Below are 15,318 nucleotides of genomic sequence, written 5' to 3'. Positions count from 1 at the left end.
TAACAGCTGACTAACAAGGCTTCCTTCTCTGACAGGCCTGATGAGCCTGTAAAACAGGGACACCTCAACAACTGCCCTACATCCCCAGCATGTTCTACAAGACATCCAAAAAGAATAATGATATGCACCTTCACTGAAGCTGCACAGGCCAGACAGAGAACTGGTATCATGTTAAGAGCATAAGAAATCTCCTCAATGACCAGCAGTAATCATGGATGCTCTTTAGTATTCACTAAAATATTGGAAATATACAGAATATATGGTCTCCTTGGGGATCCTTAAAAGATGCAAGGCTGGTAAATGCAGCATCTGACTGTTCTTATGATGTAAATGCTAGGTTTTCATCTCTGATGCAACAAGTGCTTCTCCCTCCCATGTAGCTGGAAATACACCGCATTATTAGGTCTGTTTCTGAAGTTACAGGCTTAGCTAACCATACAGTTACAATTACAAATTAACTGCATTAATTACATGACTATACAGTTAGTCATTAGTAGAATTAAAGCAATTTTTGCATCACCTATCTCTTCTGTGCTGCCAAAAAAAAAAGGGGGGGGGGGAGGGGGAGAAACACCCTCTGGGGATGATGTCCTCTGAGAGTGTTAGTTTGGTTTTGCTTGATTTATTGAAAATCATCATCAGAAATTCTTAAAGGAAACATCTTACAGTACAAAACATGAACTATGACAAAAAACTGCATTTATTTTAATGACTTAAGCTGTCAGTGCTAGCATTTGTAATTCACATACAAATCCTTCTGCACACAAATAAAACCTAAGTTTGTGTTCCAAACAGCAACCTTGAGAAGAACTCACTGTACACCAGTGAACAACTTTCATATCCCCTAGAAAAGGATGAAAGCACAGGGAAGAAAGCAAAGCTGTTTGATAAACTTCCACAGAAAGTCCATTAGCTAAACCTATTTGCTTTATGTTACATCCAAATGAGAAAAGCAGTCTCAAAGAAGTGTAATATGAGACAAGACTCTACAAAATAATGCGAACAAGATGTTTACAATCTCACATCACAGATTTTGGATTTGCTCTGTGGTTTTGTTGGGTTTTTTAATTCATCTCTAAAACTAGCAGCACTGCTTAGCCAGGCCTTGCCAATACCTTTGGAAGAAACAATGTTTACCTCTTGCCAGAATTACTGATTTTTCTGTTCCACAGGAAAAGTAGGATGACCACTTTTGCAGTCTCTCCATTTCAGTTAACCTCTTAATTTTTCTTTTTTACTTTTTTTTTTAAATTGACATTTATTTGACATCCTCATGTAACAAATGTAACACGGGAATGTGAACAAAAGAGATCACCAACTGACAGAGAAGTACTTGTGTGTACAGCTGCCAACTGCTCACGTTCAAAGGTGGCAAAACATTATTGGCCAAGCTAAACTTTTGTCAGGTCTGGTCTGGTCTACGTAAGAGTTCCAGGGATTCACTTAAGAATATACTTGTAACAAGGACACGCATACAACTGTTTTTCCCAGCCAGCTCAGCTCAGATTGTGTGGCAAATAAAGCACAGCACTGCTGAAAGTTAACTGCTTTTAGACAGATCTTCAATCTCATCAGCATAAAAAAATCACTTGTTTACCTCCACATGCTTAGGAGGAAAAAAAACTTCCAACTGGGAAACGTGTCTTAATTCTCCTATTGAATGTGGCTCAGCTGCCCAAGAGTTTCATCTTGGTTATGAGAAATGGACACACCCAAGAACCCAGGCAGACGAAGCTGGTTTATCAGGCACATGAAGGTACATTTGCATACAAACCTGCATTTCTGAGGGGGCACAGCTACCTCCCTAATGGAGGCACAGTTACATCACTGAACAGCTCGATGGCATAAGGTGCTCCAGATAGTTAATTTGAATTAGTACAAGATGAACACATAAGATTATGTAAGTCATATCACACTTATATGAAGACATTTTAATTCAAAGTAAAAATCTGTCTGCATGGGCTAACTACTCCACTTTAACAGCAAATTCAAATTAGTTTTAGAGCTTGCCTACAAGAAGACAAGAGCAAAATTAGTATCTACTCACAGGCCTTCTTCTTTGATTATTTCCAATAGGACTGCCGGTGTTGTCTTAGACTTCCGCTTCTCATCAACTAGAAAACAGAAGAATCAAACTTTTAGATTATTCTGATTTTTAGCACTTATTTTCAACTCTTTATCCTTCCTATTCTGAACATACTCCAGAAGAACATGTTTCTTCTTCCTCATAAAGGACAGGCATTCCTTACTTCTGCAGAAAATCCAGAAAGTATCTCCTTATTTTCATTTGCTAGGTAAGGCTACTTCCTTTGTTCATTCTTCCCCAGACTAGCAGGTTCTGTTGGACACCAGAGTATCTGCAGTTACCAATTCCTAACCCAATAGTTGTGACGTGAACTGAAGGTAGGTTCACCATAAGTAAGAGACTAGAACTGGGCCTGCCCAACTGCTCTCAAAATTGTACCTTGGACTCCAGACTAGCACCACTAGCAGAGCAATCTCTTATAGTTAATCTGCAAACAGCTAAACCTTAGCAAAACACTGTCTCTTCCTGCATTGAAAGCTGCTCAACAGCAATATGGTGCTAATTTCTCAACCACGTATTTCTGACAATCTGGCTGATGATCTCCCTGTAGTTCTTAATAACACTTTAGTCACAGTGCTAAGGTGCTTGGTGATTCTGTGACTTTTGATTGAGAGATAGAGCATTAGAACAACAAATTTTGTACCCAGATTGCATTTTTGTAAATATCAGACATTCCTATTCCTAGTTCTAACCCTGGCTTTTCCCTTTAAACCATTCTCAGGAATAACTGTAAACTAGTTTTTCATGATACTGCCCCTGCATTTTGAAGTGTTCTCAGCAGCCAAAAGCAGCAACACACAAATGTAATCCTGTGTAATCTCACATCTTTATTTTTCTTTTTGGTCTTAGATAACCATTTAAAAGCCATGTCTAGCCACACATTACACAGCCTTTTCAGCTAATTAAAAGATTGCCTAATACTTTCAAAAGGGAGAATTACCTTCAGCTGGAAAAATGGCATTAGTGATTAAATCGTGTTAGTGTTACACAAGTAAGATTCCTGTTCATGCAAGATAGGTCCCCCTACAACCACCCTTACAAGTGCCCAAGCCAAGATGAACAGAAACACCATTGTACAAAGAAACTAGAGTTTGACACTTACCCTGAAGTCTAAGCCTAGCTGTATCCAAAGGAAAAAATACAGTCATTGCAGTCATACTGCCCTGAAAAACAAAATAAACTGGCTATATAGTGTATCAGTTGCTTGTACAGATGCCTAGATGCCTGCCAGACTCTTTGTAGCCCTTCACTTCTCACCCAGAAGCCAGTGTACTGAATAAGTTTAAAAAGGGGATAAACTCCATACGTAACAATGTCTTTTTGAAGTGTTTTTTGGTCCCATGCTTAGAAAACAAGTTTTTTCTCTTGTATTAGATCAAGCTAAAGTTAAAACCATTAGAAAGTTTTTGAAGTCTGAGAGCTGACAAAGTGGGTATCAGGAGACAAACATGTTGCACTTTCTCTACCTCCCATTAGCCTCAGTACTCAATTTCTGGTTATAAAAAAAAAGAAAGAAAATGACACAAGCAACCGTTGTGTTACAATAACCTTGTTTAGACTTAAGAAAAAAAAACCAAAATACTTTTGTCCATTAAAAAACTGATAGTACAAGTTTTTCAGGACTTAATCTAGCATTGTACTAAATTCCAATTTAGTCAATAAAGACCTGCCTACCAAGACACCCCCTGTGGCCTGAGTTATATATGATCAATTAAATCATGACCTAGATGTGACCAGATTCACTTCATGTAAATCCAACGCTCTCTTCACTTCCTGTGTGATCCAACCATTAAAGCCTCTAAATGGAAAAACCAGCAGCCACTCTCTTTTACAACAGGGTTAAATACTGTATTTGCAAATGCCCTTATCAAGCAGTTGTTTCCTCTCTCTCCACCACCATTCAGCCTCTTCATTCTTTAGTACTCTAGCATTAATATTGCACAGCTTTTGGAAAAGACATCTAACTCAAAAAGACCCTGGCTTGGTGTAAACCTGTTAACACTCTATGGTAGTATTAAATGCATCAAGTGGCTGCTAAAGCTGTGGCACTCTTCAGTTAGTAGCCATGCAAACTGTTTAAATGGCAGGAAGGTCTGCGATACCGCAAGTCAGACAAGCACTGTGTTTAAAGCACACTATACAGTCTGACTTGAACTTTTCTAGAGCTATGTTATGCCATACATTTAAGTGAGCTTTGCCACTGGAAACACTCCAGCTCCTGAGCAGGCTGCTTGGACCTATCCCTACAACCAGCAACAGAAGATTGTTTTTCAGGCAATGTTTCCTCACTAAGACAACTCTTGGTTGAAGTCTTAACAAGACTTAAGTTTCTCAGTTTTCGTAACACCAGGTAGCAGATGAAAGGAAACACTTGGCCATAATTACCCAGTTATTTTAACCCATTTAGTTTGGGCTCTAGCCAAAAGGCTTAGTTCTGCTCTCCCACCTACTTGTCCCATGTCTGCTCATTCTCAGTACCTACTGTGTACACAGCTAGACAGCAAGTAGGATTAATGAACCCATCTGACTAAAAATTTACAAAAAATAAATTTCAGTTAGGCTAGTACCAGCACAAAAAGAAGTGCCAGAAAGAGCCAAAATATACCTCCTAATGACAGCTGCATTACAGCAATGCAGAAGCCAACCTGAAAACAGTTACACACACCTATGCACAAAACAGCCACAAGACTGCACAGTCACTACACGTTCCAGCCTTCCCCTGCTTCCACTCTCTCGAAGCAAGATTCATCCTGAAACCTACTCTCAGTGCAGTCCACCATAAAGCAACACAAACACTGCACTCAAAATCAGAAAACACAAACAGGGAAATAGTTGGGGTAGTGGCACACAGTACAAAAGCATGGACACAAGGTACAGAATAGAATATTTCAGTTGGAAGGGACCTACAACAATCATCTAGTGCAACTGCCTGACCACTTCAGGGCTGACCAAAAGCTAAAGCACGTTATTAAGGGCATTGTCCAAATGGCTCTTAAACACTGACAGGCTTGGGGCATCAACCACCTCTCTAGGAAGCCTGTTCCAGTGTTTGACCACCCTCTCGGTAAAGAAATGCTTCCTAATGCCCAGACTAAACCTCCCCTGGCGCAGCTTTGAACCATTCCCACACAATGATCCTTACAGGCTTCTTAAAACTGGCTTAAAACATACATGAAGCTATAGCTCAATAGAATGTCATGAGATAATTCAGCTGATCTAACAGATTGCTGCCAACAAAAAATAATTTGTACCCTCTCCCCTCCTTTTGCTAAATTGAGGGAAATAAACTCAGAAAAACAGAGTTACTTTTCTCCTAGGTTTATAAATGGAACAACTCAACTACATGGCGAGAAGACTGCCAGATGCATCATATGAAGGAGACAGGATCTCATAGCTAGAAGTAAGGGAAAGGAGAGGGATGAGCAGGACCAGCCCTTTCCCCAGCAACAAAAACTCTTGACAAGGGCTCAGATTCCTTACTGAATTGGACTTGAGATCGGTAGGGAAAGTAACTCATATTACTGACTGCAGGTACATACGATAAAGCATGTGACCCCATACTGTTGAAAGGGTGAGGCTTCGCTGTCTGCCCTCCCACCACCTCCCTGTCAGTGATGAACCTCGGCAGTTTGCCAAGTCAAGTCATGCTATCACTGAATGATCACTAGGACATGTACAAACTGGCTTAAGCAATCCCAGCTCTTCATCAACTGTATTTGCATCCCTGCCTCCTCCGTTCTGGTGGCATAACATTTTGGGCACCTGCACGATGACACAGACAAGGAAACTAATCTGGATGAAAAATAATTTTTTCCACTGGGCTACTTCCTCAGTCAGATCAGTTCCCTGATCAGCCACAGCACCACATAAACAACTGTGCACTAGCCGAGAGGTGGCAATAAGCGGCCAGAACGAATGGCCTGAGGTGACTGCTGCCAGGAAGAGCTGTGCAGGACCACAGCCTGAAGATTGGTTTTCTAAAAAATAATAATAATAAAAAATTTTAAAAATATATTTAAAAAATTATGTTGTCAGCCAACATTCAGAGCCAAACAAAGCAGCTTGACTACGGCCATAATACTCCTATAAAATTCTCATTCCTACAGCTTTTGTAACAGGAAGGTTACTTTATAGCTATTATGCAGAGTTAAAGAATACTTATGCAATTCAATTAAAGTTCACAGGAAATCAAGCACTGATTTTTTTGCTGCTCACAAAACTATTCATTTGTCTCAGGTTTGACTAGGTAGCCTAGAAGATATATGAACTTTCACCATGTTAGAACAGAAACAAAAATTATCATGTTGTGATCTCACATGTCCTTCTGATTCATTACCTCAGCACAGTTCTGTGGGTTGCTTTTTCTTTTTTTTTTTTAAATTCTTGCATCACATCCGCACATTAGCATGCTTTATAATAATTTAAATAAATGGTAAGACAATATCAGAACAGTTAGCACCCATGTCAAAGATCTTTCCAAAATGTATACATTACAGCAGCAAACAAATCTCTAAATTGATGAGTTCATCTTTACTATAATTAAAAAAAAAATAAAAAAAATCAAGGTTTCCAGCATAAGGCAGTAAAAAAAAGCCACCTCATTTTAGGAAAAAAATTCTTGCTCCAGAGCTTTAAACTGTCTATGATATTAGTGACAGCAAGTGGAAGTCACAAGGGTACAGAAGTCCAATAACTCCAAAAAGTTCCATCTTTCTTCACAGGAACATCATGGCAGCAGAGATATAAGCATCTTTAAATGCAACAGGGAATTTCTCTTAACTTAATTAACACCACCAAGGGACTTAAGATACCATTTTACCATGCGTTTCAAGTTTATGGCTGGATTTATAAGTTCGGTTCATACCACAAACTTTGTTCAGGAGGACAGCCTGATTATAGCCATCCGTACATGAGAGCAAGAAGCTAACAGTGAGGGCTAGAAAGTATTACCAACTTCTGCACACCAGGCAAAAGGAGAGCGAGCAGTATTTCAATGAGATCATTTGAGAGAGTTCCATTTCTTGAAAGGGGAAACAAAATCCCCATTGCCTTTGATGCATAAATAAGCAGACTTAAAACACTTTAAAGAGCTGACAATAATGCCATGTTTATTTATGATAAAGACAAAACAACCTTTAGAGTCTTTTTTTGCTTTCTCTGGCAGGCCAGTTTAGAATCAGCCTTTATTGTTCAATAACATTTAGTGACTTTCATCCTATACAAGACATTGTGAGTTATTTTAAGGACTCAAATTAGAACAGGAAGTTTTGCCAGAACAGTAGATCAGCAATTGCTAAAATACATATTTAGGCGTTCTTGCCAGTCTGGAATAACCCAAGAGTAGAGCTGCACCAGCTTGCTTGAAATCCATCAATACGTCTGGTCCAACATGCTACATTGTGCTAAAATTCTTAATCTGTTGGAAGTACAAGACTGATTTGCTATTTACAGAGCTAGCACTCATTCATTCAAGGGCTGGGCATACTAGGAAATCTACAGAAACTAAACACTGCTTTTTACAAGTGTCATGAAAAATCCAATTCAATAACCTATACAAACCTCCTCTAGCTGCACTGCACTTGTTTCATGTTTTGATTAACACCTCACCCTTCATAACTTGTAAGTATTTATAAAACAAACACAGAATGCGGATGCTTAGTACAACTCTTTATTTTACACAGCTGAAGTGTTGTCCCTCTACCTTAACTTCTGGGAGGCTTACATTTTCATAGTTGATTTGATGGCCAACTTCAGATGCTTACATGCTCACTTTCTAAGGGAGAACAGCTGCAGCTCTTATCGGGTTCACAGGAGGCTCCAGCTGCTCAGGCAGAGAGCCAGCCTCCAGGTTTATCAAATCCCCCATCCAAAACTAGCGAGGAGCAAAACTAGGGCAAGCGTGCTCGCGCGGGATGGGTGGCGGAGCTGAGACTTGGTGTCAGGGAGTCCCTCACCCCGCATCCTCTTCTTGTGACCGAGAAGGGTTTGAGCACGGCCACGCACGCCTCAACGCCCCAGCCAGGTTACCCCAGCCCTGCTGGGCCTGCCCGCCCGCACTGCCCTGGGCTCCCCGTCTCCGCACCCCACCGAAGCCGCCCCTCAGGCGCGGCCCGCCGGCGGCCCCTCAGTCAAACAAAGGCTTAAGGCGGCCCACGACCTCCTCGGCACCCCCCACCAGGCTGCTGAGGCCGCTCCGCCCGCCCTTCCTCCCCGCTCGCCCGGGCACACATTCCCTGCCAGATCCCTCCGCCCCGCCAGCGCCAACGGCCGCCGCCGAGCTAGACGCCCCCTCCCCCCACCCGGCGCCGCCCGCAACGGCTACCGCGGCGCGAGCCACGACCCGCTCGCTCACCACAGCCCCGGACACGGCGTGCACCAGGCTCTCGTAGGAGGCGATGGAAGACATCGCCGCGGCTCCGGCGGGCTCCGTCGCCAGCCGGCCGGGCTGCACCGCGGCACCGGTGAGATCCAGGCTGCTAACGGCCGCTCCCACTCGCGCCACGGCGCCCGCCCTCCCGTCACGTGGCGCATCGCCCCGCCCCCTCGCCGCCAGCGGGCCCGCCCTCCCGCGGACCCGGCGCATGCGCGCTGCCGAGCTTCGACCGACAAGCAGGGGCTGGCGATCGAGGCCGGGCTGAGGGGGAGTCTGGAGCCCTCCGTGGGAGTGGAACCAGGGTGGTCACGCAGGTCGGCAGTGAACACCCACGAGAAGGGGTGGAGGGAAAGCTCGGGAAAGCGTTACGCGGGGAATTTTAGCACCTCGGTGTAAGAAAGCAAGCCGGGGGGGAAATGCATTAATGGAAACCCGGGGCACTGAAAAGCAGTTATGTTGGAAGAACAGATCTGAAGTGCTTTTTATATATCTAGTTTTGTACATCACATTTTTTCTCTACACCAAGTAGGCCTTCATGGAAGCTTAGAATACTTGCTGCAGCTTTAAGAAAAATGCAGAAGTAGGGTAGGTACTGGGAATACTGAGGAAGTCCGTTGTGCCTTCCTGTGAAAGTTCAGTAATACCTTTTTTCTCCACCACCAGCTTCCCTTTCCCAAACGTTTAGCATAAGCATTTAATTACAAACAGGAGACAATACTTAACATTTTTTCTACTTTTTCTCACTTCAGCCCCTTTCCTTGTACCTGAAGTCCAGTATCTTTTAAAATAACACTTTTTCAAGATGATAATTTGTTATTTTATGTGGACTGATCAAGCTTGTTACTTTTTCCAACTATTTTGTTTGCTCCTTTTCCCAGTCGGTAAGCCCTTTCTTACTCCTCCTCTGCCTTCGTGGCAGAGAGGCTGCCCAGTGCCTGCAGCCAGAGCACACCATTACAAACAGAGCATCTCCAGGCTTGTCACTCACTTTGCTGGCTAGGGATGGAATAAGACGTGCTACAAAGACAGAACTAGACACAGCTAGCTGGCCAAAGGACAGGGTAGCCACGGCTCACAGCAGTTAATTAGGGCATGCAGTGACAAGACTGTTAAATACACAGTCTGGAAAAGGTCAAGAATACTATAGCCTCCTCTTAACCTTTTATGTAGAAGAGGTTCTGCAGGGTAGGAAGGAGCTGAGGAAATGAAATGAGGTTGGACGTGCCACAATTCATAAAATCACTTGGGATGATATCTGTGTCTGTTCCTGTCCTGTTTTTTTTCCCCATTCTCACATCATATGCTGCTTTCCAGATAGCTTCAAGGTTTTGCCTGTGTTAACAATCCTTCCCCTCTTCTTAGCGAAATATAAAGATAAGAATGAAAATTCTCCTTAGCTTTGTATCACATTACTACTGGGCTCTTTTTCTTTTCTATTGTTACTCCATCTTTCATTCTCACTTTCTGAACAGAGAAAAATAACTCCATAACTTGTTCTTCATGTTTGCAGTTCTTAGTTCTTCGACCACAACTCTTCAGCTGCCTGTTGCTTGAGCTGCAAGAGCTCTGAGCGCTTACACCTGTGGTAGGAATCACCATGCCATCCGTTATCTGAACAAGGATAGGGCAGTTAGCCCATGACACACTTCCCAAGAGTTTCACTACTACACAGCCGGATAAACAATTTCCTTTTGGGAAGACATTCCTTCATCAGGTGGCCTAATAACAGACCACTCATCTTTATTTACCCTTCTGTGAGGAAAATCCCATGATCTTTTGGGAGGGAGGGGGACTATAAAGAACGCAGGCTACTCTGCCTAAGACAAGCGTTTCAGTTTGAGAAAAACATTCTTCCAGTGCAGTGCTCCGACATCCCTGTGCTCCAACGTTAGATGCTGACACCAGCAATCTAAGAGGCCACAACTGTCAACTGTTTTATGCAAGGCTGATACCACTGGTAGTCCCAGTCTTTTTTTTTTTTTTTTTTTTTTTTTAAGTAAGATCCCCTCTGATGGATGCACCTACTGTGAGTGAACAGTATTTTGGTTCAGGCTTCACCAACAAGTAGGCCTGACTGAAATCAGCCCTGCTGTGCGAATCTCCAGAATTGTGCTAGGCCGTATATTCTCAGGAGCTAAGGAGTTTAGGCCATATCTTGTCAGGTGCTAACAGCACCAGCCTGAGCTGGGACTGGACAAAACTAAAACTGCTACAGCTGCACAACTGCACACGCACCAAAAGGGGGTTTGACTACGAGTCAACCACTTTACGCTATAAACATCTGTAGCCCCCATGAGCCCATGGAGCTCTCCTGTACGGCAGCAGGCTGCTCAGCAATGATCTCCCCCTTGAGCAGGGACACCTCTCAGGGTTACTCCTCAAGGCTGAGAGACCCCTTACCTGGCATCTAATGTCTATAACTAGGTAAGTGACGTTTTACATTAGGCCTAAAAGTATACTGTATGCTAACGGCATTTATATATATATCCAGCTATAGCTTAATTATTAGAAGCGTAGTAAGTAGTAGAGTGTTTGACCACCGTCTAAATTATTGTTTAAATCGTAATTTAAATCATTGTCAAACCACTGTTTAATTACCATTCAAGTATTGCTTAATAACTATTCAATTACCATTTAATTTTCATTCAACCATTGATTAATTATAATTTGATCATAATTTAATCATTAATAAAACCCTTTTAGTTAACCCCACAATGATGACTTATCTTAGTAATTCACCTGTGACACCCCCCTACATGCAAAAGACTCAAACCTTAATTTAGAATTAAGGTGTACACTCTTCACTGGCTATCTCCTGTCACGGAAGCAGCCAGGAGCAGCTTAGGTTTTACAAAACCAGGAAACAATTACGCCAAGTGACTTTGCACAAGCAGGTACATGTACTTTTGGAAGAAACGCCTCAAGCGGGACACAAACTCACATTACTGCTGTTCTTGGTGATTCTGTCCCTCTTGTGCAGAGGGAAGCTTTCACTAAGGGTCAGTTTGTACTACAGATTGGATTTCCATCGTAAATGTGCGCCCAAATCATTCTATACTATTACTATTTAGCAACATTTTTAATACAACACTATGCCCCATATATATTGCAAAACAGAATATTAACAGGTAATGGCAACAACTGCAATATTCCAAAACCAACTTACTTTATTGTTGGAACATACAGACCTAGTGAAGCTGTCCAAGAAAAACAATGGAAATGCTACAGATTAGGTTAAACAAGACGTATCAGTGTGTTCTGTAGAGAAAAAAATGGAACCTTCCTATAAAAAGTTTCATGAAGACATGGCCTTAGGTCTTCACAGAAATGCCACAAATTCAACATGTCTCCAGGCAAATGCATAATACGCGCAAGCGGAGCTTACTGAAGGACAGAAGGCCCAAGTTACCTCCTTTTCCTCAAACTTTTCAATTCTAGTAGAAAGCCTAGAAGTGAACCAAGTTAAGCAACTACAAATACAAACACATTCTCTGTACATGAACAGCATCTTAGTAATTTATTGTTTGCATAATTTTAATTCTGTAGGTTCCTGTACAAGGAGGTAACAGATCTTGAGAAAATTTAACCTTGACAGAGTTTCTTTGGCCAGCCCACAGCTTTGTTTCTGATTCATGACAAAGAATGAGGACACTGTTAATGACTCCAGAGATCAAATTTACTGCTTCTGCGCTGTATCTTACCTTAGCAAATAAAGGATGAACTCTGAACTTAAACTGATTTTACCCTACTACTCTCCTTGTTTTAACATTAATTTACAAAAAAAAAAAAAATTTAGAAATGCATGTCTCCTTTTTTTGCTTAGAAATTAAATTCATTAGAGAGTGAAAACATGTTCAAACAGATTTAATTACTACTTTCAAAAGGACTTTCTGAATCTGTTGCAAAACTTATCTTTCAGAAAAGGTTGATGAACTGGATCATATTCCCAGCACAGCATGGATTAAAGCAACTAGAGATTAACAAATGAGACTGCATGCGCTGACAATTTGAATTCATTAAATAGCACAATGTTTGATCACACAAACTTAGCAAGATTGGGCTTAAGTATAAGACCACGGAAAGACCTGCCTATTCCAGAAGCAAGCATTGTAATGACAAATGTATTAAAAAGACAATTTCTTGAGTACACGTGTGTGTGTGTTTTGCCTGAACAGATTTTGACTGAGCCTCTGGAATGCTGCTTAGTTTTCCCTATGCACTTCATCTAGGCTCAGGGACATCAGAGAAGTTGAAATTTCAGTTTAAATTACTTGCATATGCCATTATTAAATTTAATCTCCTATCATGCTACTTGTTCAACAGCCTTACTAGTTTGGACCAAATGTTCCTTAGCCACCTTTAGTTTTACATAGACTAAGTAACTGTCAAACACAAATTTTGGTGTCTTGGTGTTCATTTTTTTTTCCCCAGGCACTTTATAAATGTCTAACATCTGTTCTAATTGCACATTTTTGTGGTCTTCTGTTTTTTTTCCAAAAAGGCTAGTAATTCATTCCAGTTTTGATTTTTATTTCTTTTGTTTTGAAAAGTTTTCACACGAGACCAAAGAAAAAACATCACGGATTACAAAATGGCTTCTGAAAATCCATTTTTCTCAAGCACTTTTCTGTATTGTGGGGTAACACACAAAAAAGCTAGAGCAAATCTTCTTTTAGAACAGTTGTGTTTATTTTTCCTTATAAAGTGTTCACAATAAGCCATTTTTAAGATACTTCTTTAAAAATCAGAAATAAGAAAGCACAGGTGGCACTTGGTGCTTTTCTTTTCCAGATGAGAACTAGACACTAGTGGCTTGAATTTTCTCTAATGAGAGGTAGTGCAGTTGGCAGCAGCTCAGCCTCTTTGTTCTCAACATAATACCTTGATATTTTTCCATCTAATTCTGATGACTTCCTAATAACTTGTACCTTCAGCCTATTTTAAAAGGTAATTTTATTAAACACTGCACTAGTTGTTGGGTGACTGCTCTGATTTTCTGCTATGATACTTTTTTTTCTGAAATGCAAGATGCAAACAAACTCATTTCTAGAAACTCTTACCGTCCAAAGTGAGAACATTGGATTTAGAAAACTAAGGGTTTCAGTAATGGAATTCCCTTTACTATTAACTGATTTAGACGTCACCTCCTTGTTATTTACTTTGTAGTTCACAAATAAGTACCTTTTTCTGGATACCTTTGGTCTATACAAATTACGCTTACCATCTATCTGCTTCAGCTGCTGTACTTCAGAAAGAAATTCCAAGATAAAACTGCTACCCCCAATCCTGTAATCTTTTGCATTTATTTACACCTGGTAGCAACTTGTATTCAGTAGCCACTGAAATCTTTGTACATTAAAAAAATCCTGGTTTTAGTAAATGTGTGCAACAACAAAGGTGCCAAAGTTTGTTACCCACTTTACAAAAAGAGTCGTAACACATTCTGCAAATACATTTATTTATTGACAGGATCTCAAGCTTGTCTGAGACCACCCATCTAGAATATACATTTCAAAAGCGTATTTGTACATCAAAGACAGGTACAGTAATAACACTTTGTTAGCAAGATTACAAGTTAACATCTTGATTTGGTTAGTCATCAAGATTCAGATTTACAGGAAAGTCCTTGGTATTTACATTCAATAGGATCTCCAGTCAGTGGGGGTGAAAGGTTTGTCTCACATAAAGTTCCTGTTTGTGAGGACCACACCAGGAGAACGTGAGTTACCTAAGCTCTGATTCACAAGGTGATCAAGTATTTGTAGCCCAAAGTCACCTGAATCTTTTTTTGCTCCATAGCACAGATCCACTGGCCCCCACCTGACCTGCTTCATTTCTTTGTCACATTAAAACTGTTCCTGCTTCCCCGGTATTATCGTACTACTGGCCTCCTATCACTTTTCCTGTAGTACCCAAGGTAGTGGTCTCTGCATCCAGTTGGAAGTTGCCATTTTTACTCCATTTCAGCTCTTTGGTAGTCCAGAATTACCTTTCTACAATGCCGCCCTCACTCCATCATGTATGAAGTAAGGTTGAGGCCCACCTCTGCAAAGCTCTGATTAAGGTTCATGAGACACCTTTCTCTAGACATCAGAAGCAAACACTGCTACCATTTTCCTAGTGAACCACCCTCCTGCTCAAGGATGCCAACCCACTTCTGTACCCATACCAGCCACTATCAGACTACCCTGCAGACAATGAAAGGGAACAACCCTCTAGCCTCTACCACTATTCCAACAACCTGCTTGCCCTACAACCCTGAAAGCACTGCAGTACCCCTCAGCCTAGATGGTATTTCAAAGGGGCTCCAAACACTTCCAGTCAGGAGTATGCCACGATCCACAGGAAGGTACCTGCCAAAGCTGACCTGGCTCCAACTCACCCTGGCTAGGTCTACAACCTCCCATCCCTTTGGGTGAAGGATTCTGCTCAGACAGTAGTTGCTACAAGCTCCCATAACAATATTGTTTGCTCTTACATCTCACAGGAGAGGGATGTACAGGCATATACGAGATTGTGGCTTGTATGAGCTTTATGCAAAGGCCCTGAAGGTAACAAAGAAGAAAAACAAAGTGGTCTTTAAAGGCAGGTATTTTAAACTACAGATACTACTGCTGGCCATTTGCAATGAGCTGTTTTTATGACATGGTTTTACCTTTACATGGCTTTTTAATACTCATTGACCCATTTTGCCTCTGGCCCATCACTGCTCTGCCCAGTCTTCTCCCACCTGCCTTCATCTAACTTTGAGACAGTCTGGCTCCTGCCCATCTGATCATTGCCTTCCAATGAAGACAAAACCAAGCCACTTTGACAAATGGCTTTTATTCACAGCCCAACACTGAAGCAAGAGAAATTA

The 15,318-nt window shown here is 41.5% G+C and overlaps 1 protein-coding gene and 1 long non-coding RNA gene across 3 annotated transcripts in view; one reads left to right on the top strand and one right to left on the bottom strand.

The window, feature by feature from the left end:
- SLC25A17 (solute carrier family 25 member 17) overlaps nucleotides 1–8,608 on the bottom strand; it is a 42,153-nt gene extending 33,545 nt beyond the window's left edge. The window contains exons 1-3 of one of the 2 annotated variants that reach the window (XM_072868478.1): nucleotides 8,439–8,608; nucleotides 3,189–3,249; nucleotides 2,048–2,114 (exon numbers count right to left, since the gene is read on the bottom strand). In XM_072868478.1, the coding sequence (XP_072724579.1) occupies nucleotides 2,048–2,114; nucleotides 3,189–3,249; nucleotides 8,439–8,492 (182 nt within the window). In that variant the 5' untranslated portion in view covers nucleotides 8,493–8,608. The remainder of the gene's footprint in view (nucleotides 1–2,047; nucleotides 2,115–3,188; nucleotides 3,250–8,438) is intronic. The other variant, XM_072868484.1, reaches the window with a different exon arrangement.
- A 74-nt stretch (nucleotides 8,609–8,682) lies between these two features.
- On the top strand, nucleotides 8,683–12,587 carry LOC140643671 (uncharacterized). Its single transcript, XR_012039623.1, has 3 exons — nucleotides 8,683–8,773; nucleotides 9,970–10,883; nucleotides 12,379–12,587. It is a non-coding gene; the product is annotated as an uncharacterized lncRNA (long non-coding RNA).
- Nucleotides 12,588–15,318: the final 2,731 nt, after the last annotated feature.

Source organism: Ciconia boyciana, chromosome 1, assembly GCF_034638445.1.
Source record: "Ciconia boyciana chromosome 1, ASM3463844v1, whole genome shotgun sequence".
Classification (NCBI taxonomy): domain Eukaryota; kingdom Metazoa; phylum Chordata; class Aves; order Ciconiiformes; family Ciconiidae; genus Ciconia; species Ciconia boyciana.
Note: the sequence above shows the minus strand (reverse complement) of the source record. Positions and strands in the feature narration are given on the sequence as shown.